At 39.0% G+C, this 23,770-nt stretch overlaps 1 protein-coding gene across 12 annotated transcripts in view; it reads left to right on the plus strand.

Annotated features, from left to right (window-relative positions):
* The window catches only part of LOC147366112 (uncharacterized), a 271,655-nt gene that overhangs the window by 3,779 nt on the left and 244,106 nt on the right, over window positions 1-23,770 (plus strand). For 7 of the 12 annotated variants that reach the window (XR_015132403.1, XR_015132402.1, XM_086316553.1 and 4 more), the window contains exon 2: window positions 18,609-18,657. The exons of the other annotated variants lie outside the window; for them this stretch is intronic. Coding sequence is in view for 5 of the 7 variants with exons in the window: in XM_086316553.1 (XP_086172679.1) it covers window positions 18,649-18,657 (9 nt within the window). In the remaining 2 variants the exon portion in view is untranslated. The remainder of the gene's footprint in view (window positions 1-18,608; window positions 18,658-23,770) is intronic. 12 annotated transcript variants of the gene reach the window in all.

The raw sequence follows: 23,770 nt of genomic DNA on the forward strand, positions 1-23,770 counted from the left end.
AGATTGGGGCTTTATGATCAAAACTCTTCTGAAAGATTTAAAACAAAAGATTATGAAGAGAGTGACTTAAGAGGGAGAGAGAAAGAGTGAATACACCCAAGACATTCACAGACTCAAAAGTATGTTTATATTGTGATACAGATCATCTGGTGTCAGGAAATTCAAAGGGAAAGGCTGACACTCTGTCCTTCACTCATGCCGTGGAATCTGAATTCTTGTACTATTATAAATGACTCAGCAAATGTTTGTGTGTGCCTGGGCGGTAAAGTGGAAATAGTGGCTTCTTACAACTTCTTCCAGCTCTGACTTATCCCAGGGCTTTTGACTGACAGCAGGTCAGAAATGGAAGAAAAAAGTTCTTTGAATTTGTGTGCAGAATGGTTAAGATGCACTAATTTTGTCTTGTAAGCAAGTGTTTATCTGGCCAGTGCTTTTTAGAGAGCATTTTTTTTCCCCTGGTAAAATGAGGAATTCACTGAGATGGCCACTGAGTCCTATTTACAGAGCTATATAAGGTATGCGTGTGTCTACTCAGGCATCCTTTGTACAGGTCGTTTGGTTAAGGCTTGTAAGATGTTCAGCTGCGGATGTACTACATTCCTTCTTTTATGTTCTTTGTTGTTGTTTTTTCCCCCCCCTAAAAAAAAGATAAGTTACTTGATCAGGTATCAGACATAGAGAAAACCTGGCAGGAATACAGGAAAGTGGCCAGACTTGGAGTGTTTGTGTACTTAAAGAAGGAATCTTGCACACTTCAACTTTCAGTCATAGACATTTTCTTATAAGAGCAAGCGGGAGTCTGTGCCAGCCCTCAAAGCGGAAATCAAAGCTCCCAGGGAATGTGACTCAGAGCCAAGACCCGTACGCAATGCATACACTGAGCTGTCAGATTTATAGGTAGTCTGGCCGTATAAGGACATCTGGACAGGGAGCGATTTGTCGTGGGTTGGGAGGGGCTTATGATTTTTCTGACATGCCTCAAATCCAATCAAGTAAATGAATTCCAGCAAAAAAAAACAAAAAAGAAAAGAAAAGAAAAAAAGGTGTGCCAGAGGCTTTTGGAAAAATAGTAATAAATATTATCCTAAAATCTTCCGGGACCCTGGCGTGGCTTACATTTCCTTGTATTTGCTTAAGATGAAGGTTAAAGAGAGGGCGTACTCCCTGGGAGTTCAGAGGTGGAAAAGAAGCACGGATGTTTACTATTGAAATGACATTCATTTCCTTCATGCTTTCCTCTCCTTATAATTAGTTCTCTGATTTTCTGAGGCTATTTTCTGATGCAAAGGTATTTGTCAGAAGGTAGTCAAGACCGTTCCATGTGGTCTGTGCTTTATGTTTGCTTGTTCATTTACTTGCTGGTAAATGAAGTTGAGGGTTAGAGGAGTGAGGGAAGTAAAGAATTTTTTTTTTTTTAAATATGCTGTTTCCTTCAGTTTGCTATTTGTCTCACTTATTCTGTTCTTTGAATGAGAATCCTGTGTAGCTTCTAGTCTGCTTGCATTAGTCTGAGATGGTGCTGGAGATTACAGATGCTTCTACATGGAGATGTGTCTCTCTAACACTTTTCCTGATAGGTTAGCAACACAAGTGTATTGCCATAGCAACCTGGAGTATTTACAACCCTTAGGTAGAGTCTCCTAGATACTTAATGGTGATAAGTGAGTAGGAATGAAAAGAATGGGGGTAACCATTTTTTCAAATGTGTGATTGGGGAAAGGAAATCAATAGGTTTAAGAGGAAGATAGAATTTAGATGAGATCATTTATTTCAGAGAATGGGAGTAAGTGAAAGGATAAATATTTTGAGAAGACTAATGTAGAATATACTTGAATGTGTTCTTAGAGATTTTGCTGGGGAGCGGGAAGGTGGGGGCAGATGAAGCCAGAGCCATCAGCTCATGCTTTGAAATGTCCTCCTACCTCCTATCAATAAGCCTGAGGCCCCTTCTCAAAATTTCAGGGCTCCCTGGAATACTTTTTGAAAATCATTAGGTAGGACTTAGAGAACTGGCTAGGCTTCCCAGGTGGTTCAGTGGTAAAGAATCTGCCTTCCAAGCAGGAGACTCAAGTTGGATCTCTGCGTTAGGAAGATCCCCTGGAGCAGGAAATGGGAACTCACTTCAGTATTCTTGCCTGGGAAAGCCCAGAGACAGAGGAACCTGGCAGGCTGCAGTCCATGCATGGGGTCACAAAAAGACAGACACTACTGAGCGACTAAACAACAACAACAACAACAGAAGAACTGGCTGGGAGCCTGGAGATGTGACTTCCACATCTGCTATTTACCTTCCGTGGGGGCTCAGAGATGGCCCTGATCTCTGAGTACTCAGTTTCTCACCTGCTTGTAGTATTTTTAGCCTAAGGAGACCATGTTTATGAAAGTACTTTTATAAAATGTCTGGCAGCTTTAAATGTACCCATCTCTTCTATCTTTCAGTGGTTCTTGCTCTTCTTAGGACTAAGTCCAGCTGAGCCTTGATTTTTAAAAATTCCATCACAGTTTGACTTAACACCATTTATCTTTGCAGGGATTTCTGAGTATTAAAGCTGTGTGAAAGCTTAGAGAAAATCAAATCTGGCTTCTTCATTTTTTAGCCTAGGTGCTCAGAATTGGTAGAGACATTTAACAAATGAACTTTCATGTAAGAATATCGAATGTAAATATTCAGGAGACAACTAAAATTTTATTATTTCCTGTATCCATGATGTTTTCTTTAGGTTATTTATTTCTCAGAAAGCCAAGATGATATTTTATGCTTAACATCATGCCACATACATTTTACACTCTACATATATTTGGGCTGACTTTCTTCTTTCATTTGGTTTATAATGCAAACTGTGCTACCATGAGAATGACAAGCAGATTTTCAAATTAAATGGGAACTGGTAGCCAGTACATTCTAGACTATTGAAAACTAAGTTGTTCAAATTTTCCAAAGAGTTTCTAAATATTCCCCTATGTGTGAGTTTTTTAAAAACTGTGCATATGGGAATTGTATATTAAAACCTAGACAGATGGATAAGGCTTTTTGAAAAGGTATCAGAGCTGCTAGGTCAGAGCTTACACCATTAAGGAAGAAAAGCCACTCTATTAAAACTCTTGACACCATCAGATTTGAAGTAAATGTGAACTAATGCATTGTTTAATTTGACATTAGAATGCACAATGGCAATTTTGTCTGATCAATTTAACAGGAATGCTTCTTAGTGCTCTGTCCGTGTGCCTGAAATGGATACCCTCTATGGCTATATTGCCTTGTGTTTATGTAGAAATTTTAAATTTACAAAAGCCCTTTTACCTAAACGATCTCGCTTCAACTTCATAACAACCCTGTGAGGGATATTGTTCCCATTTTGTAGGTGAGGAAATCAAAGTCCAAGAAGATTGAGTAACTATGTAAGCTTGGACAGAGGTGGAGCAGGACATGTGAATTTAAATTCAATTTTAAAGGGAATACCCTACCTCTTCTTGCAAACTCCACTGCTTCTTTTCTTCACTTTTTATATACACTGATCTCTGAACAGTGCATGTTCTTAAAATAGTTATTTCAGAGCTTCTTAAAACTCTTGAAGCACACACCCTAGAAGGCATATAAAACACTGTGGGATAATTAGCAGAGTTAGCATTATGTTGCTGAGATAAGCATGAAGTAGAAAGATAACGTTTACTGATCTGTGTTAGGAGAGACTCTTGGGCTTAGACAAAGATTTTTTTCCCGGACAATTAAGATTTTTGTGATTTTGCTGTGTAGGCAGATGTGTTGCTTCTTATCCACTAACAAACTAATGTAGCTAAAAAAGGAAACATGAATCAAGATGATGGGTATGCTTTGGGAGGCTTAATATCAGGGTGTGTACTACTGTGACATCAGCTTCAGCCCACACTGAAAATGTTCAGTCTCTAACTCAGTGCTGTCTTGTTTAGGCTGAGACTAGGACCAACCACAGGCATCAAAAAAATATCTTCTTGAATAGTTGCATCATTCCCTGATAAGCTACCCATGTGAATAGATGCTATGACAGAGTCTCAGGCCATGAACACTAAAGTGGTGTCTACTATAGACCGATTTTTCACAATTATTACTTAATAGGTATGTCTCAGCATGTTATTAACATACTGCTTATTTTATGAACTTCATCTTCAGTGAAAGTGCACTTTCCTCATATTGAATCCAGTGTGCATTTCAGGCTTACAACTTTCCCCTTCTTTCTCTAAGGAATGATATGATTTGAATCCTTTTGAGTTTCATGTTGTCAATGGAATGAGATCCGTGTCATCACCACACATGGCAGAGATTAAGAGTGTTGTTGTCTGGGAGTGGCAGGTTTGTAATGCGGGGATTTTCTTATTGACCCATGTGTGTGTATGAAAGCTAACAACTGCAGGATAAAGTTTCATGTAACCATAGACTTAACTTGCTCATGTCTGGAAATATTTTACCATTAAGCCGTTTCTCACGTATAGATGATGAAAGCTGATTTTGTCCAAATGAATCTTTGGTGGTATCTTCGTCATTTCCCACTGCTCTCTGTTTATTCTTCTTGCTCATCTGTTTTACCCAGCTGTTTCCAAATGTGGTGGATTCCTGAGACTCCCACTGCTTGCTTTCAACACTGTAGGTAGGAAGGCAAACTTCCAGCCTATCTTCACATAGACTGTGAACCAATTTTACTTTGCAGTGAGGTGAGGCACTGCTGGGCACTGTGCTGGGTGCTGTGGCGGGTGCTGTTGTAGTAGAACTGAGCACAAAACCCTCCCTCTGCACAGGCCTCTCCTCGCCAGTCCAGCAGATTTTACCAGACCAGCTTATGGAGGAGCTGCCAGCCAGCGGCTGCCACGGCATGGTGGTACCTCTTATGCTTCTCTGGTGTTCTCTTCCTGCTCACGGAAGCCTGGTCTTAATCTAAAGGGGGCTCAGGAACTCCAAATTCCTGTATTGCTCATGCGTCACATACAACTTTCCAGGAAGGAAAAATGACCTCTTATTGAGTAGAAGTGGAGAAGGCGATGGCACCCCACTCCAGTACTTTTGCCTGGAAAATCCCATGGATGGAGCAGCCTGGTAGGCTGCAGTCCATGGGGTCGCGAAGAGTTGGACACGACTGAGCAGCTTCACTTTCATGCATTGGAGAAGGAGATGGCCACCCACTCCAGTGTTCTTGCCTGGAGAATCCCAGGGACGGGGGAGCCTGGTGGGCTGCTGTCTATGGGGTCGCACAGAGTCAGACATGACTGAAGTGACTTAGCAGCAGCAGCACTGAGTAGAACTGGCAATCTGTAGACTTCTGCCTACAACAACTGCCAAGGACTAGGGGTTTCTCAGACTCTGTGAGGGCAGGTGACCAAGTCCGTTGAGAGTGCATCAGCTGGTGGCCTTTTAGAAAAGCACTGCTGAAGGTCACTTGCTTAGGCTCCTTCTTTTTAATGGCAAGGATGGAGGTAGGGAAATTTTACTGTTCTATTATTTTAGGCAGCCCAGTATTCAGACAAGCTTAGGAAACCAAAGGGAAAAAACAAAGAAACTAGTAGCATGTTTTAAAAACCCTTTGGTGCTTATATTTTAAGATCTCAAGAATAAAGCCTACAAAGTAAACTTGATTTGTATTTAATTAAAGATGATTTTCAACAGTTCTTTTTTTGAAAGTTAAAAATGTAGTTTACTGAAAGATACACATCTTTACAGCCTTCCCAGGTGGTACTAGTGGTAAAGAAACGGCCTGTCAATGCAGGAGACTTAAAAGATGTGGTTTTGATCCTGGGTTGGGAAGATCCCCTGGAGGAGGGCATGGCAACCCACTCCAGTATTCTTGCCTGGAGAATCCCATGGATAGAGGAGCCTGGCGGGCCACAGTCCACAGGGTCACAGGGAAAGACTCAGACATGATTGAAGCGACTTAGCATGCATGCATGTGTCTTTCAAAGAGTAATGGCAAACAGTCCAATTTAGAAGTTTAAATAAATGTAGATGATTTTAATACTAACAATATATATATAAAGCTGAAGTCACTGCCTTTGAATAATTTTTGATATTCTAGTATGAAATTTTATTACTTTAAGTAGGTTAATTCTATAGTTTAAAACAGTTCCTAAAATTAGCCACCACTGTGGATTTAACTAGGCTGACTTTTTGTTATCTTGATTTCAAGTGTTCTGTTGATAGAAGTAATACAGAAGTGATGTGAATATAGAATTTGCTGGACTTAGTATTTCTTTTTTTGACTGCTTCAGGAGATATCTTTTTTTTCCTTTTTATTTATTATTTCATTAATCAGCTGTTTTATTAAGTGTGTGACATCATGCAAACTAAACTATCTGAGCCTCAGTTGGCACCTCTTGGAGATATACTGCTGCTAAGTCGCTTCAGTCGTGTCCGACTCTGTGCGACCCCATAGACGGCAGCCCACCAGGTTCCCCCTTCCCTGGGATTCTCCAGGCAAGGACACTGGAGTGGGTTGCCATCTCCTCCTCCAATGCATGAAAGTGAAAAGTGAAAGTGAAGTTGCTCAGTCATGTCTGACTCAGCAACCCCATGGACTGCAGCCTACCAGGCTCCTCTGTCCATGGGATTTTCCAGGCAGGAGTACTGAAGTGGGGTACCATTGCCTTCTCCATGGAGATATACTAGTACCTACTTTATAAGATTGTTGGGACAGTTTGAGGGAATGAAATCTCCAAATCTTGTAAAGTGCCAAGGACAATGCTTATCACAGTATAAGCACTCAATGAATGCTCGTTAAAGGAAAATAAAACTTTCCTTTTAGCTCATATCTAAATATTTTCAGATCTAAATTTCTACATAGCACATTGACCAAGTATTAGCCCCTTAGCCCAGTAGGTTTCCGGGTCATACGATCTGCATATTGCATGGAAAGAAAAGAATGTGCTGTTTCTGCTGACAGCCCTCTTCCAGCAAAACACATACCATTGTTATGTCACTTGTGAATAATTTATGACTTGTGATTCTGTCCTTAGGATCCCATTTTTTTTTTCTTTTTTGCCATCAAAGTGTCACAGGGGTGGGTGGGGGAAGTATAAGTTCTTGAAAGAAGCAAAGAATACAATTAAGGAATTTGATACCAGTTATTATTGAATGTGCATATCGACAACATCTAAGCACATTATATTAATATCCATGAGAAAGTAAAAGTGTTTATGCTAAAATAATAAACTAGGCTGCTATTCCATCTTGGATTTAGTTGCAAAACCAATGCCTGGAAAATGTCTCTGTGGGACAGGAGATGTGTGTGTGTGTGTGTGTGTGTGTGTGTCCACATGGGTGATATTGACATTGTAGGAGAGGGAAGAAAATTTAAGTTTCTAGTTTTTGCTGTTGAAATCATGAAATGAAAGAGAGGAAAAGAGAGAAAGAAATACTAATATATATATAAGATGAGGATGAGAATGGCTTGGCAACAATAATATGACACAGCCTCACATCATGAATGATACTGAGTCCCCTCTGTACATATGGGAAAATTTAACTTTATGGAATTCAATTGCTAGAAAAGACAATTTCAAAATAGAACTGTGCAAGTGGAAAATGAAATATCCCTTCGGATGATGCAGTTGCACTTAATGGCCATAAAAGGGGTGACCTAATTTTATCATGCTAATAGTAAAAGTTGTGGTATTTCATCTGCCTCTTGGGAGAAAGTGAGGCACAATGAAAGTATTAGGGAAGCTGAATAGAGAAACCTAAAGATTGAGTAGATTGGTGATGATACCATGTGACTCTTCCCTGTTGGAAAGTAGTCATCTCGGCAGGTGGTTGGTCAGCCTTCTTTCTCTCTCTCTGCTTCCCCCCAGAGCCTGCCTTCAGGATCCTGATATTCACAGATAAGAACACCTTTCCCATACTGCCTCCCTTTCCCTCGTCTCCAAAGTGGTGCAATGTTCTCAACAAACCCTGTCCTAAAGATGCTTATTCTTATGAAATATCTTCCTATGTGTCTTTACAGACAGCACACTCACAGACTTTCTGACTTGTTGGGGGCTTTGTACCTGGCTCCTGCTTCTTCCACCGAGCCCTAAGTCCTGTAAACATCATGGGTTTACTCCAATATCTGCTGGAAGACACTTGAAAGTTCTTGTTGCCTGTTTCTTTGAAGCCAGCCAAACAAAACAACCCACGCTTTGTCCTGCACATCCTTCTATAGAGTGTGTTTTTTTACTCTGAAGCTCCTAAAACACACGTATACGTATGGCACACAATGACAAACACACACACACACTGTTTTTACTGTCTCTAAATATTTACCATACAACCCATTGTAATAAGGTTTCTGATTTTAGCACAGGGATTTGCCACCTATTCTTTGCCAAATCTAGTGGATTCTTTTCGGTCCTTATATATAACTTGATTTCTCTTGGGTTTTGTAGTTGAGTCTCATCCTCTCTCCATCTCTTCGACCATTTCTTTTCGTCTCCCTCTGAAGTCTCATTTCGCCCTACCACAGATGCCCTGTAGTCTTTTGTCCGTGGTCCTCTTCTTACTTACATGTTCTTCCACTGCCTCATGTAGATGGTTCCCTGCTCTCTGGATCTTGACCAGAAACGTTCTTGCTGTGCACAAGACATTAATCTGAATGTCCTACACAGACCTTAAAGTACTCAACTGCTGCTGCTGCTAAGTCGCTTCAGTCGTGTCCGACTCTGTGTAACCCCATAGACGGCAACCCACCAGGCTCCCCTGTCCCTGGGATTCTCCAGGCAAGAATACTGGAGTGGGTTGCCAAAGCCATCCCCAAATCTACTCCCTTTAATTTTCCCAGTTTTAGTGATGGGAACCAACGTCACTCCATATTGAAGCCTGTACGCTGTTTGATATTCCTTTTTCTCTTTCACATCCTATGTCTAGTCAGCCCCAAAGCTCTATGGACTCTACCTTCTTATGATATTTTCCCAGTATACCATGCCATTAGCATCTTTTGTCTGAATCCGTATTAGTTGTTTTTGTTATTAACTATTTTTTGACCTACCTTATTTGCCCTTTCCAATTTGCCCCTTCCAATGCTGCCAGAAGTACTGCAGAGTATTCACTTTCCTGCTTAAAACTTTCACATGGTTTTCATTGCCTTTGAAATAAATTCCTTTGTCTGGTTCCTATCTTTGCCATTCTTATTTCTCAATACCCACCACCCCTGCCCTGTTTTTCATTTCATGTTTTGTTCCAGTAACTTAGTTTCATTATGCTAATCATGGCCGTATTACATACTCGTCTTGCTTATCCAGCACCTGGAGGAGCTGTAAAGTGTGTTTACACCAAACACAAACTTTCAACTATATTAGGAGCTTGTTATTCTTGATCTAGTACATATACATTCACACATAACACATGCATTTAGTGAAACAAAAAACTTATAGAAACAATATTTATTGTTACCATATATGATACTTTTGATACTTTAAAATCAGTTTTCTATTTCGTTTTTTAAAAATGTTGATTTTGGCCTCAGTGATACTATGATTTATAAGAAATATATAATGGTCTTTCAGTGATATATGTATACTTGGTCTTTGTGCCATTTCTGGCTCACAGCTTTCAGAACACTTGAAATTTCCTAAGTATTGGGAATGATAAAGGTGTCTTTTGTTATATGAATGAGGTAACCTTTGGAAACACTTAAGGATTGCCATTGGCACCAACCTTGAGATTAGAGGGTTGAGACCTCCTTTCCCCCTCTTCCCATCCCCACCATATGAGACCTCTGGGGAGCTGCAAGAGGTTCAATCAATCGCCAATGGCTGATGATTTAATCAGCCATGCCTATGTGATGAAGCCTCCATAAAAGTACAAAAGGACAGGGTTCAGGAAGTTTCTGGGTTGGTGACCACCTGGCAGTTTAGGAGCCTGGTGTGGCTGGAGGAGGCATGGATCTCAACACCCTTTCCACCTACCTTGCCATATGCATCTCTTCCATCTGGCTGTTAAGTAAAATGTTTTTTTGAGTTCTGTGAGCTGTTCAAGTAAAGTAATAGAAAGCAGGGAGGGGGTTGTGGAAACCTTTAATTTATAACCAGTGAGTCAGAAGCATTGGTAAGAGCCTGGGCTTGCAACTGACCTCTGAAGTGGAGGACAGTCTTATGAGACTGAGCCCTTTAATTGTGCAATCTGAATTGTTTGTTAATGTGGAGAAACCTACACACACACACACACACACATGCACACACACACACTGAAACTGGATCTAAGAACCCTTTCAATCTCTAAGCTTATTTTACTGTCTAATGGAAACCACACATTAGAAATAAGATACGTGGATATAACTTTGCAATCCCAGGTTATCAGGATAGGCTTTTTGAGTAAGCATTGGAAGAAAGGGGAAGATCATGAGGATGTGAAGTTTGGGGACGCCATAGACATTTTAGGATCATCAAAAGAGCACCTGTAGATGCAGGGAGATGAATGTGTGGAGTCCTAGCAAAATACAGACCAGAGATGCAAAGAAAACCTGAATTCTTGGTACTAAATCAATTTTGTCAGTTTCATGAGCCAGTATGTCTAGCTCTCCTTTTTTTAAATGGGTTCCATTTAAGTTCAGTTCAGTTCAGTCTGTCATGTCCGACTCCTGCCACCTCATGGACTGCAGCACACCAGGCTTCCCTATCCTTCCCTATCCCCATCTTCCAGAGTTTGCTCAAATTCATGTCCAGTGAGCCAGTGATACCATCCAACCATCTCATCCTCTGTCGTTCCCTTCTCCTCCCGCCTTCAATCTTTCCTAGCATCAGGGTCTTTTCCAATGAGTTGGCTCTTTGGCCAGAGTATTTGAGTTTCAGCTTCATTAGGGCTTCCCTGGTGGCTCAGAGGTTTAAGTGTCTGCCTCCAATGCGGGAGACCCGGGTTCGATCCCTGGGTCAGGAAGATCCCCTGGAGAAGGAAATGGCAACCCACTCCAGTATTCTTGCCTGGAAAATCCCATGGACGGAGGAGCCTGGTAGGCTACAGTCTACGGGTCGCAAAGAGTCGGACATGACTGAGCGACTTCACTTTCACTTTCAGTATCAGTCCTTGTAATGAATATTCAGGATTGACTGGTTTGATTTCCTTGCAGTCCAAGGGACTCTCAAAAGTCTTCTCCAACACCACACTTCAAAAGCATCAATTCTTCAGCACTCAGATTTCTTTATAGGCCAACTCTCACATCCATACATGACTACTGGAAAAACCATAGCCTTGTCTCGACGGACCTTTGTTGGCACAGTAATGTCTCTGCTTTTTAATATGCTGTGTAGGTTTGTCATAGCTTTTCTTCCAAGGAGCAAGTCTTTTAATTTCATTGGTGCAGTAGCCATCTGCAGTCATTTTGGAGCCCAAGAAAATGAAGTCTGTCATGGTTTCCATTGTTTCCCCATCTATTTGCCATGAAGTGATGGGACCGGATGCCATGATCTTAGTTTTTTGAATGTTGAGTTTTAAGCTGGCTTTTTCACTCTCCTCTTTCCCTTTCATTAAGAGGCTTGTTGGTTCCTCTGCTTTCTGCCATAAGGGTGGTGTCATCTGCGTATCTGAGGCTATTAATATTTCTCCTGTCAGTCTTGATTCCAGCTTGTGCTTCATCCAGGCTAGCATTTCACATTTATGTAGTCTGCATGTAAGTTGAATAAACAGGCTGACAATATACAACCTTAACGTACTCCTTCCCCAATTTGGAACCAGTCTGTTGTTCCATGTCCGGCTCTAACTGTTGCTTCTTGACCTGCATATAGATTTCTCAGGAGGCAGGTAAGATGGTCTGTATTTCCATCTCTTTAAGAGTTTTCCACAGTTTGTTGTGATCCACACAGTCAAAGGCTTTGGCTTAAGTGAAAATAACGCCCAGTTGTGGATGTGACTGGTGATGGAAGTAAAGTCTGATGCTATAACGAGCAGTATTGCATAGGAACCTGGAATGTTAGGTCCATGAATCAAAGTAAATTGGAAGCAGTCAAACAGGAGATGGCAAGAATGAACATTGACATTTTGGGAATCAGTGAAGTAGAATGGACTGGAATGGGAAAATTTAATTCAGATGACCATTATATATGCTATTGTGGGCAAGAATCCCTTAGAAGAAATGCAGTACCCTCAGAGTCAACAAAAGAGCCTGAAATACAGTACTTGGGTACAGTCTCAAAAATGACAGAATTATCTCTGTTTGTTTCCAAGGTAAACCACTCAGTATCGCAGTAATCCAAGTCTATGCCCCAACCACTAATGCCGTAGAAGCTGAAGTTGAATGGTTGTATGAAGACCTACAAGACCTAGAACTAGCCCCTCCAAAAGATGTCTTTTTCATCATAGGGGACTGGAATGCAAAAGTCGGAAGTCAAGAGATACCTGGAGTGACATACAAGTTTGGCCTTGGAGTACAAAATTAACCAGGGCAAAGGCTAACAGAGTTTTGCCAAGAGAATGCACTGGGTTCCAGGTATCATACTCCAAAATGTCCTGGCTGAAACAAACTTTGCCAGTGTGAGAGAGATAATAGTTTTACTTTTGCATTTATATTTTCTAAAGTAATTACTGATAATCTTTTCCAATTTGATCATAGTATTAGGATATAACAATGCTTCCCAGGCAACCCCTTTTTAAAATAACATAATGGGATACATAGAAAATGATAGTATGAAATGGTGGTTTGGGGCAAAGGCTTTCTAAAAGTTCTAAAATTTTGGAACGGTAAAGGTATAGAAATTACTTTGGTTTAAAGATATCAAAGATCATAGGGAAGCTTACTGGAAACTTGCTACTTTTTTAAAAAAGTGTTGAGGTAATTTAAAGTATTTCTTGGAAGTTGATTTCTGAGTATTTGTGAATAACCTCTCACATAGCATCAAGTACAAACAAATCTACCATTCAATGAATTCCTTATATAAAGTTTGAGAACTGGTTTGAGCTTTAAAATATTCTATAAATATTCTGTGTTTAGCTAAAACTGCAAATTTACTAAGGTATTAGGAACTATGGTGATTTATATTTATATAGCTTATTTCTATCAATTCATTTATTGATCATATAAATAAAATATCTGAGGCTTATGTTTTCATATCTGGTAAACTTATGGTTTTCAGAACACTAGGGAATACAGTGTTTATTTCACTCAAGCCATTGAAGTAAAAAATTCTCTAGAAAATTGGATATGGGGAATATAAGAAAAGTTGCTGGTTGATGTATTGCTAACAATTAATGCAATTGTCAAAATTGCCTAACCTTAGGCATAAGAAGAACTTAGTGGAAAATTCTTCCAGGCTAGTAAATTTACTCAAATGCTCTAAATTAAACAACTAGACATTGTTTCCCTTGCAATGAAATAAGTAATCCACAAATATTTTGAGCATTTGATATATTTCTGACTGTTTCAAACACAGTGGGATATTAAAAGATATCTAGTTTTTGCTTATGAGGAGGTTATGATCTATTTGCAGAAGCAGGTTATAAGTATTAAACCAATGATACTCAGATTTCTGACATGGGAACCACATGACACTGAAAATTCTGGAGGATTGTTGCGATGTAATATTTCATGACCCCAAAGTTTATTAGAACTTTTGAAGAACTTTAAGGTATAGATTATGATAGAACCACATGCTATGAGGCTTGAGAGCTTTTTCTCGTGTCAGTCAGTTGGTACTGAGTCATTAAGTGGTCATGAACGGATATAACATTAAGTGTTCTGTAAGTGAAGAGGAAGGAGAAGTAACCAATGTGACTTTTTAATGGCTACAAGCTGGGTTAAAAAATGAGGACATGAGAAACAGCAAGGGCTTTCCAGACCTTCAGTTCAGTTCAGTCGCTCAGTTGTGTCTGACTCTTTGCGACCCCATGAATTGCAGCATGCCAGGCCTCCCTGTCCATCACCAACTCCTGGAGTTGACTCAAACTCATGTCCATTGAGTTGGTGATGCCATGCAGCCATCTCATCCACTGTCGTCCCCTTCTCCTTCTGCCCCCAATCCCTCCCAGCATCAGAGTCTTTTCCAATGAGTCAACTCTTCTCATGAGGTGGCCAAAGTATTGGAGTTTCAGCTTTAGCATCAGTCCTTCCAATGAACAATGGTGAAATCAGTTGACTTTGCAAATGTTGTGACATATATGGAAGAGAATAGGTGGTCTGTTTGGACCTCAAGTCACAGGAATGAAATAGAAGTATTAAGGAAGGAACTACAGTGTAGGGACTGCAATCCTAATGTCTTTCTTTTACTCTAATGTTAAATACTTCAGTTTTAGTTTTAGTCCTTTAGTCCTCTAGTCTTTAGAACATGTATGGCACTGCCATGGACTGTAGCCCATCAGGCTCCTCTGTTCATGGAATTCTCCAGGCAAGAATACTGGAGTGCATTGCATTCCCTTCTTCAGAGGATCTTCCCAACCCAGAGATCAAACCCAGGTCTTCTGCATTGCAGTCAGACACTTTACTGTCTTGAGCCATGTGTATATATATAGCTTTATAATAATTTTCAGAGCTTAGAAAATGTTAAGAATACACTTGAAAATTTATAAGGAATGATTAAGAGAGTCTCAAAAGTCAGAGTTAGTAATGCTGAAATTATTGTTATGCTTCTGTTTCTCCTCTGGCCTTAGTAGTAGTGTTAGTCGCTCAGATGTATCTGACTCTTTGCGACCCCACAGACTGTAGCCCATCAGGCTCCTCTGTCCATGGGATTCTCCAGGCAAGAATACTGGGGTAGATTGCCATTCCCTTCTCCAGGGGATTTTTCCAGCCCAGGGATCAAACCCAGGTCTCCTGCATTGCAAGCAGCTCTGGCCTTAAGTAGTATCTATAATTTTTTCTGTCTACAGCCTGCAAAGCACCAGGAATATGAAAAAACAGAAAACACAACAAACATTTGTTGAATTAATGCATCTTTCCTGAGAGCAGAGATTATATTTCTTCTTTTTTTTGTCATTCTCCATGACTCCTGTATGGTGTTTTGCATGCAGTGGACTAACTATAAAGTATTGAAAATGTTTATATTATTGAGAAACAAGCATGACTGAAGCCAATATTACTTGGTCAAACTGTCTCACGCGTTCTTTCATTCATTCAGCCATTCAGTCATGGGTACATTCACAGGAACTGTACTCAGGACTATTAGTCTGATGTGATTTTATGCCTTCCCTGGTGGATCAGTGGTAAGGAATCTGCCTGCCAATGCAGGAGATGTGGGTTTGATCCCTGGGTTGGGAAGATCACTTGGAGAAGTAAATGGCAACACACTCCAGTATTCTTGCCTGGAAAATTCCATGGACAGAGGAGACTGGCTCGTTACAGTCTATGGGGTTGCAAAGAGTTGGACATGACTTAGCGACTAAACAGGCTGTCCAACTCTTACTGATCCTTCAACTCTTAACTCTCTTGTCACTTTGTTTAGCATTCCAGACTGAGTTAGGTGCTTATCCTTTCATAACCATTTTCTAATTGTATGGTAATTTGTGTGTATCTGTTACCAGATAGGGATGCATAAGAGAAGAATTGAGTCATTCACTTCTTGGTCCCTAGTGCTAAGCCTAATACCTTGTTTATAGGTGTCACTTGAGGGAAGTTTGTTGAGTAAATGTTTATAAAACAAATATAATCTTTAATGATGATATTGTCAGATATATGACTTTGGTAATTTGACTTTTAAGTATTGTGTTAGGAAAATTGAAAAAACTGCCAGTTATAACGGTTTGGAGACAAAGTATGCATTAATAGGAAAGAATAATTATAAACACAGAAATTTGATATAAGCTATATGATGAAATGTACATAACCATTAATAAACTATTCATATTATAATAGACTATTCACATTTTTATTGTGACAAACTTACTGTGTATCTAATAATTAAAACATAATTGTTAATGAAAGTGCTCAGTCACTCAGTTGTTTCAGATTCTTTTAGTATATTCATCAAAAATTATGTAAAACATGAAATGTACATTTGAGTACATCTTGAGCTGTTTGTTGTTTAATCACTAAGTTGTGTCTAATGGACTGTAGTCCCGTGGACAGTAGTCTGCCAAGCTTCTCTGCCCCTGGAATTTTCCAGCAAGAATACTGAAATGGGGTGCCATTTCCTGCTCCAGAGGATCATCCCAGTCCAGGGATCAAACCCACGTCTCTTGGGTCTCCTGCATTGGCAGGTGGATTCTTTACCACTAGTGCTACCTGGGAAGCCTAATTGTTAATGAAAAGTGAAAGTCTCCCAGTAGTGTGTGACTGCAATCCCATTCCTGGCTCCTCTGTCTATGGAATTATCCAGGCAAGAACACTGGAGTGGGTTTCCAGTTCCTTCTCCAGGAGATCTTCCCAACCCAGGGATCGAATGCAGATCTCCTGCATTGCAGGCAGATTCTTTACCAACTGAGCCACTAGGGAAGCCCTTAACTGTTAATGATAGGGTGATATTTATTCAATGTTTAAATAAATAATGACTGTCTCTTTAAATAACCAAATTAAATAGCACTTAAAATTTCTTTTTGACACTCTCAAATCAAATAAGTAACAATTACTGTCTTTAGGTTGGAAGTATAGACTGATGAGATTTAAAATATTTTTCAAAAACTTAGCAATGTTGTTTGTAACAAATAAAATGGAATCCACTAGTATGTCCTTATTTATTTGATTGTGAGCTTTCAGTTTGAGAAAAAATAGAATCTATATGTAAGGTAAAGTTTACTTTATAATCAGACATGTGCCTTTACGTGTTTGGAGGTTAGAGACAACTCACAAGTCTTGGATTGGGTGAAGGCAATGATGTCATTTCATCCTCAGAACACTATTTGGAAGAGAAGTTGAAACAAATGCAAAATGAGGGGGAAGGCTTAGCCCAAGTGGATTTTTGTCTCATGAGATTTGCTGAAATGTATTATTTTTCCTAGAAATGCTTTAGGCCTAGCTTGTGCTTGTTTTAATTTTCTCCATATCCTTCGCAGGTTACTTTGTGTATTAGTAAGTATGAGTGGACTTGAACTGAATTTAGCTTGTTTGGACCCACTGCTCCTGAGTCAATTGGCATCCCAAAGGCATGAGGATAGAGCATTCCTTTTCAATAATTAATCTGTGGAACAATTTCCCACTCTATATAACTCCTGGAATTCTCACAAATAGTCACAAAGGATGGAAAACAGCTGGATGTTAAAGCAGATTGCAGACCCAATAAGCCAACCTTATCAGCTTTGTTTTCCCGTCACTCCAAAGTATCAGGAGTGACAATTTCAGGAATTATGCATAAACTCAAAGCCACATCCTACTTTTAAATTCTTGGCATTATTTGGGCCAAGATTTTGTCTCTTTTTTAATTCCATTTGTCCTTTATTTCCTTTTGAATTATATTATTTCTAACAAATCTTTTGGTCTTCTTTTTTGGCTGTGCTGGGTCTTCACTGCTGCTCACAGGCTTCTCGAGCTGCAGCGAGAGGTGGCTACTGTTCATTGTGGTTCACAGGCCTCTCGTGGTGGTGGCTTCTTTTGTGGAGCGCTGGCTCTAGGCACTCCGGCTCCGTGGTTGCAGCTTGCAGACTCTAGAGCGCGGGCTCAGTAGTTGTGGCACACGGGCTTAGTTGCTCTGCAGCCTGTGGAATCTTCCCAGACCAGGGATCGAAGCTGTGTCCCCTGAATTGGCAGGAGGACTTCTATCCACTACTCCACCAGGGAAGTCCAAGAATTTGTCTTTTATGTGGTGTGTTTACATATGGATGAAAGTAGTGAAGTCATTTTCATTGAGAGCATTACCAGTTAGAGTCTGAAAGCTCTGAAGGTGGTGATTGGTATTATCATTCAATCAAGAGAAACAACAATTGACTTAGAAGGTGAATGGTAAAACAATATAGAGTCAGTGTTCATGAATGTATTCATACACTGCTGTATTCAAAATGGATAGCCAACAAGGACCTATATAGTACAGAACATGGAACTCTGCTGAATGTTAACATGGCAGCCTGCTTGGAGAGGGGTTGTTGGGGAGAAGGGATACATGTATATGTATGGCTGAGTTCTTTTGCTGTTCACCTGAAACTATCACAACATTGTTAATTGATTATTTGTTGTTGTTCAGTCACTAAATCATGTCCGACTCCTTGCGACCTCACAGATTGCAGCATGTCAGGCCTCCCTGTCCCTCACTATCTCCTGGAGTTTGCCCAAGTTCATATCCATTGAGTCAGTGATGCTATCCAACCATCTCATCCTCTGATACCCCAAAACAAAATAAAATGTTCAAAAGGAAAAAATAAGTTTAAAAAAGACCTAGGACATTAAATCAAAAGTAAACCCAACTGAAAATTGGTAGTTTTTAAATTTTATACTCATATAATTTGTGGACAAATTCTTGATGCATATGATTAGCCGTAAATTGAAAAACAAATGCAAAGATCAAATTTCCACCTCCACTCCCTAATCCCAAAGAAGGGAGTTGAAAAACTAATTTACACATTTTACTGGGTTGACTTATTTAAAGCACAGCTACCCTAAATGGTTATACATTTCTACATATATAGGTGTTAGCAGATATTTTTACATGGGCAAATCCTGAATAGGAGAAAAAATTATTTCGACTTTGGGCATACAACTAGCAAATTTAAGAATAGAAGTTTTCTTTTTAGTTTGTCCTAAAAATAACACCATGACCTTTGATTTCAGGTAGCAGGATGAAGTGACTGCTAGAGCCTGACTTCCTACTATGAAAAAGGTAAGGTATGGAAGAAAGGAACAATCCTAGTGGAAAGCCTAGCATAAGGTCACATATCGACCAAATCTTATTGTTTAGTATTTCTACTTGTAGACTAGATTTTACTCAACATAAACAGATAAAAAATATGTGCTTTTAATTTCAGCTTCTTTTTTTTTTCTGAAAAAATAAAAGGCAAAGCATCTATCCTATAAGATGAATCAACTTAAATAGTGTTTGCTAAGTACTGTATCTTCTAACTCTGGCCTCTCTAGAATTTATTTAATGTGGTTCATCTTCAGGAAGTTGCAGAGTAATGAAGAGTCATGCAGGAAGTAGTGACAATTTTAGTGTTATCTTTAGGAAAAGTTCCATGAAACAAAGGCAGCCATTTTTAAACTGTCTTAGAATAGGTTTTTTTTGAAGCTAGTTTAGGATCGTATAATAAAGCATGCCTATTATTTACAATTATTCCTTTAATAGTAATAATTTTCACATGTGTTTTGGTGATTAACAATACTATTGATATGATTCCCTAAAAGTCTCATGAGTTTTAGGTAAAGTTGTTAGATTTTTTTTTTTTTCTTAAAGTTTGGAATAGATATTTAGAGACTTGTGCAAAGCCACATAAACCAGTTGTGGCAGAAATGGTGTTAAGGGCAGGTTTACTGACTTTAGCTCCATCTCCATTGTTCTGTTTTTTTCTCATTACTTCATCCTCTCTTATTTAATTTACTGTGGGAAAATATATTCTGAGAAAAATAAACATAAATGGAAAATAGTAGTGTGAGTTCTGACTTATGGATGTTGTTTTAGCATCTTCAGCATCTTGGTGTATTTTGTTCCCAGGCTGTTAATGTCCGCAGTGGATGCTGACATACAGCAATGTGGTTCGAGACGTGGGCTCAGGAGGCAGGTGGTTGGGTAGGGCTGGTGCTTCTCCTCACTAAATGCGAGAGTTTATGTCTCAGCTGCTCCTTTGGAAGATGGAGAGTGTAGCAAAACCTACCTTTGGGGTAGATTGTGAGAATTCAATGAAGTATTGTTTATTTAAAGTGTTTATAATAGTGTTGATGTATATAGTAAGTGACCCCAAATGTTAAATACTATTATATTTGATTATTAATATTATCAAGGAAAATGAAAGATTTATTTTCGCCAATCAAAATACTAAAAATTCAGGGACCAGGAGAAATTCAGTTTTGGAAAAAGTGCTTCTCAGTGCTCCAGTGATCTTGCTCATAAGCATTGTTAGCTCATGGTAAGGGCCAGTAAATGAGAAACAGAATAATAATGTTTTCAATTAGTAAAAACTTCATAAGTGAGGTTAATCAGCAGCTTAGTTACTAAATTAAATTATCATGCTTTGAAATTCAGGCTTTATTCTGAAAAAAAAAATTTTGTTATATAGACTAAGAAGTCCCTTTAGATGTGGCGTTAGTCCTCAGGATAGAAGCTTTGTGATGAATTCTAGGTAAGTGAATTTAGGATGTGGATTAAATATTCACTAAGTATGTGAGTTTAAAAATTATGAAAGTCTTGAGAATTTGTCTTAGAAAATTTGCTAAAAGTAAGTACCATAAAAGTAATAGTTTAATTTTTGGCTCTGATTATAGAAATTGTTAGCTTCTTTTTTCTCCTCCAGTTTAATATATATAAATAGTAAAGTTGGAAAAATATTTTTGATCATGTGGTCTTAAGCTTACAAAATTCTAACCGTAGCACCTTATTGCACAAATGGAATCTATAAAACCCAAAAGGAGCACCTGTGGTGTTGCAAGAATGGGAGGCTAGAGCTGGACTAACTGTTATTGCAAAACTCACCACTCCTGCAAAACTCATGAGTGTACCTCTTCTGTTAGTGTTGTTGAATGTCCCTGATCAGGGTTTGAACCTGCGTGCCCTGCAGAAGAAGCATAGTCTTAGCCACTGGACCACTGGGAAAGTCCCACGTACCTCTCCTTTAACTGGTGAGGAAACTGACTCCATAGATAGTATGTGCCTTGCTCAAAGACACTCCCAGACAGACAGTGGCAGAGCCAGTCTTGAATAAATATCTTCTCCTCTTCTGCTTTTTTTTTATTGTACCATATATCCGTCCTAGTATAGAATCTATAAATTAGAGCCCTTTAACAATCCAGATTCTTTTCTCTTCTCTTATTATAGAGGTATACCTGACAGAAAGTCCATTTAGCTTGCTATCAGCATGATGGGCATGCCCTTGGATCAGTACAAATCCTCCCAATGTTTAACTGATTAACTCATTAATCATCTGTTGATCACCTGCTCTGTGGACCTACTAGGCACCATGTTACTCCCTGGGGATATCAAGCTGATGACAATGCCTTCATTTCCCTCATAGGTATAAGAGGAATATATACAGAGATACATAAATGAATACTATGTATCTTGAAGTGGCTTAACTAGAAAGTAAAAATTGTGTGAAAATACTAACTTTAAACATTAAATATTTGTCATTATATAATGCTCTGTTCATGGTAAATGAAATACTTATGTACTAGAATGGCAGGATATTAACTACTTTTTATTTAGACTTAAAATATTATTCATTTATTTGGCTGCGTTGGGGTTTTAATTGCGACACGTAGGATTTTTGTTGTGGTGCACAGATTCTCTAGTTGTGGTGTCTTGGCTCACTCATTGCTACTCTCCAGAAGCCTTCTAAATATGAATCCTTCAATGTCTTTGGGAAATGGGAAAAGACAATAGTTTTAGAAATTTATGCTGACCTTAAAAAAGAGAAGATGAATACCTGTAGGTGGTTTGACAATTGACAAGCTCAGGAAAATGTTCTTGGGAATGTGCAATAATGGTTTGTTCAGATTAGATGACATCCTGAATCAGAAAGGGCTTTTACAGATCCACAGTTATTTCAGCTGTCAACCCACAGGATGCCAAGCACTAAAGCATGTTCTGTGAGAGTCAGTGTCATGGGAGACAATTTTTGGAGAGAGTCTCACATTTCTCTGTCTTGTGAGCAGAAGAAATAACTAACTTTGTTCCATTCTATTATTTCCAGACTGTTTGTACAGTGAACAGCCTTAAAAAATGGAGATAATATCTCCCTTCAGAGCAAAGAGCAGGCATGCTTAATGCCCAGTATAAAAGATTCAGGTTCCCTAAGCTCAGGGTCCCTCTCCTATAAAGCTTATTATATATGTCCAGGTGTCACCTGACCTTCTATACTGATCTTCTGACTACCATTAGTACTAAGAGGAATAAAGTCAGTTGTCTCTGATGCAGACATGTCACATCTTCTTCCAGCATCTGTAAAAGTATGTATGACAGTCTGAATGTTAGTTTGCAGATAGCCTTCACAGCACAGTTCTGGCAGCTGACAAGCCATCTCTTCCCTCTTCTAATCTCTGGTCTAGTGAAAAAAAAAAAAAAGGCACAAGACATTTTGGGTCCATGAGTATAGTTTCCTGAGTTGTGTATTTTTAGCAGGATGATTCTGGCATCTCAGAATGCACATTGTTTGTGGAAACCAGATATGTAGTTGGTGGAGACTAATCAGCCAATCATGACACTACAGAGAATTTGAAGACTTTTAGATAATTCACTTCTACTCCTCTGCTGCAGACTTCAGTCTCTTTAAGACCAGCCTTAAGCAAACCTGGGATGTAGGTCTTTGGTCTGAAGAACTGCTTTTACTTTTTCCTTTCATTACTTAACACATTTAGAAATTATCCTCATTGTTCCTCACTGGGCTGGATTTTCATTCTTAACTGTGTACTAGACTTCCATTTCTGAATACACTTGAAATGAATTCCATTTCATTTTTGGATGATAATTCTTGATATTATCATGAATGATTGACATTAACACAACAAACCATTTCTGATGAGATTTAAGATCATTTAAGATGTGGATTTTTTTTTCTATAATATTGTAGATTAAGTAGGAGCTGGTCATGGATAGGAAAGTTCTCCAACCTTGGCGTCTCCTCTCCTGAAAGGTTAATACAGTTTTCTAGGATTTAATGATGCCCAAAGACTCTGAGGTTCACTTCTGTACATGACTAATTTTGTTTATATTCACTATCTTCAGAGTTTTTTTTTTTTTTTTTGTGCCATGTCACGTACCATGTGGAATCTTATTAATAGTTTCCCAATCAGGGATTGAACCTGTGCTCCCTGCAGAGAAAGTATGGAGTCCCAACCAATGGACCACCAGGGAAATTCTTGTCTTCAGGGTCTGGACCTCAGTTTGGTCCCATTAACTTATGGTTCACTTATTCTTCCACAGTTCTACCCCCTCCCTTCCAACCTCTCAATAAGTCACCCATTTGATTCTGGGAGCTGGTTAACCCTGATGCCGTGCAGAAGCTCAATAAACATTTGTAGAATGATTCGGTGAAGGTATTGGGTCTTTCTTACTTGAGCCTTTTAACCAGTACTCTTCAATATAACCAGTTCCTTGATTTCCAATAAAATAATACATGGAAAGAGTGGTAATAATGCCACAAATCATATGATAATAACAACATTGGCCGAGAGCTTACGATACTGTGCCAAGTACTTTAGATATTAATATATAGCCTTACTTAATCTCCACAAGGTTACTGTATTATTATCAATACATCAATTATTTATTTTACAGATTTAAAAAATGGGTACAACAGAGAAAGTTTGTAGTTTTACTAAAGTCACGCAGTGACAGTACTGAGATTCTTTTCTACCTTCTAAAAGAGCCAGGGGTATCTGGTGCACATATTCTGTGGTTGAAGAGGAGAACTGAACTTTTACTTTTGGCCAAGGCTGAGATAAATCATCCACAAAATTGTCTTCTTTGTCACAGGATCAGGTAAAAGGTCAGAGCCAAACTAGAAAAGCTAGCCTTCGTTGAAAGCAAGCTGTGCGTATTCTCACCCAACTACTCATTTACACAGCTCTCTTGCATATTAGTTGGATGATTAAAAAGAATAAAAATTCTCCATGAAAATTTCTATGGTACACTCCTTGGTGGTGTACTTCTGGCTATAATGAAAGGTATTTGAGTTTTTTCTTTGTCTTATCAGAATTCTTCCCAACTGAATGGCCTGTGGCACAAACTTACTTTCCCAGCTCTATTATGTGAGTGGGTGCTGAATAATTTATTTCATATTATTTGA

Source organism: Bos grunniens, chromosome 9 (assembly GCF_055505025.1).
Source record: "Bos grunniens cultivar Pamir isolate PY7600 chromosome 9, Bosgru_T2T1.0, whole genome shotgun sequence".
Lineage (NCBI taxonomy): Eukaryota > Metazoa > Chordata > Mammalia > Artiodactyla > Bovidae > Bos > Bos grunniens.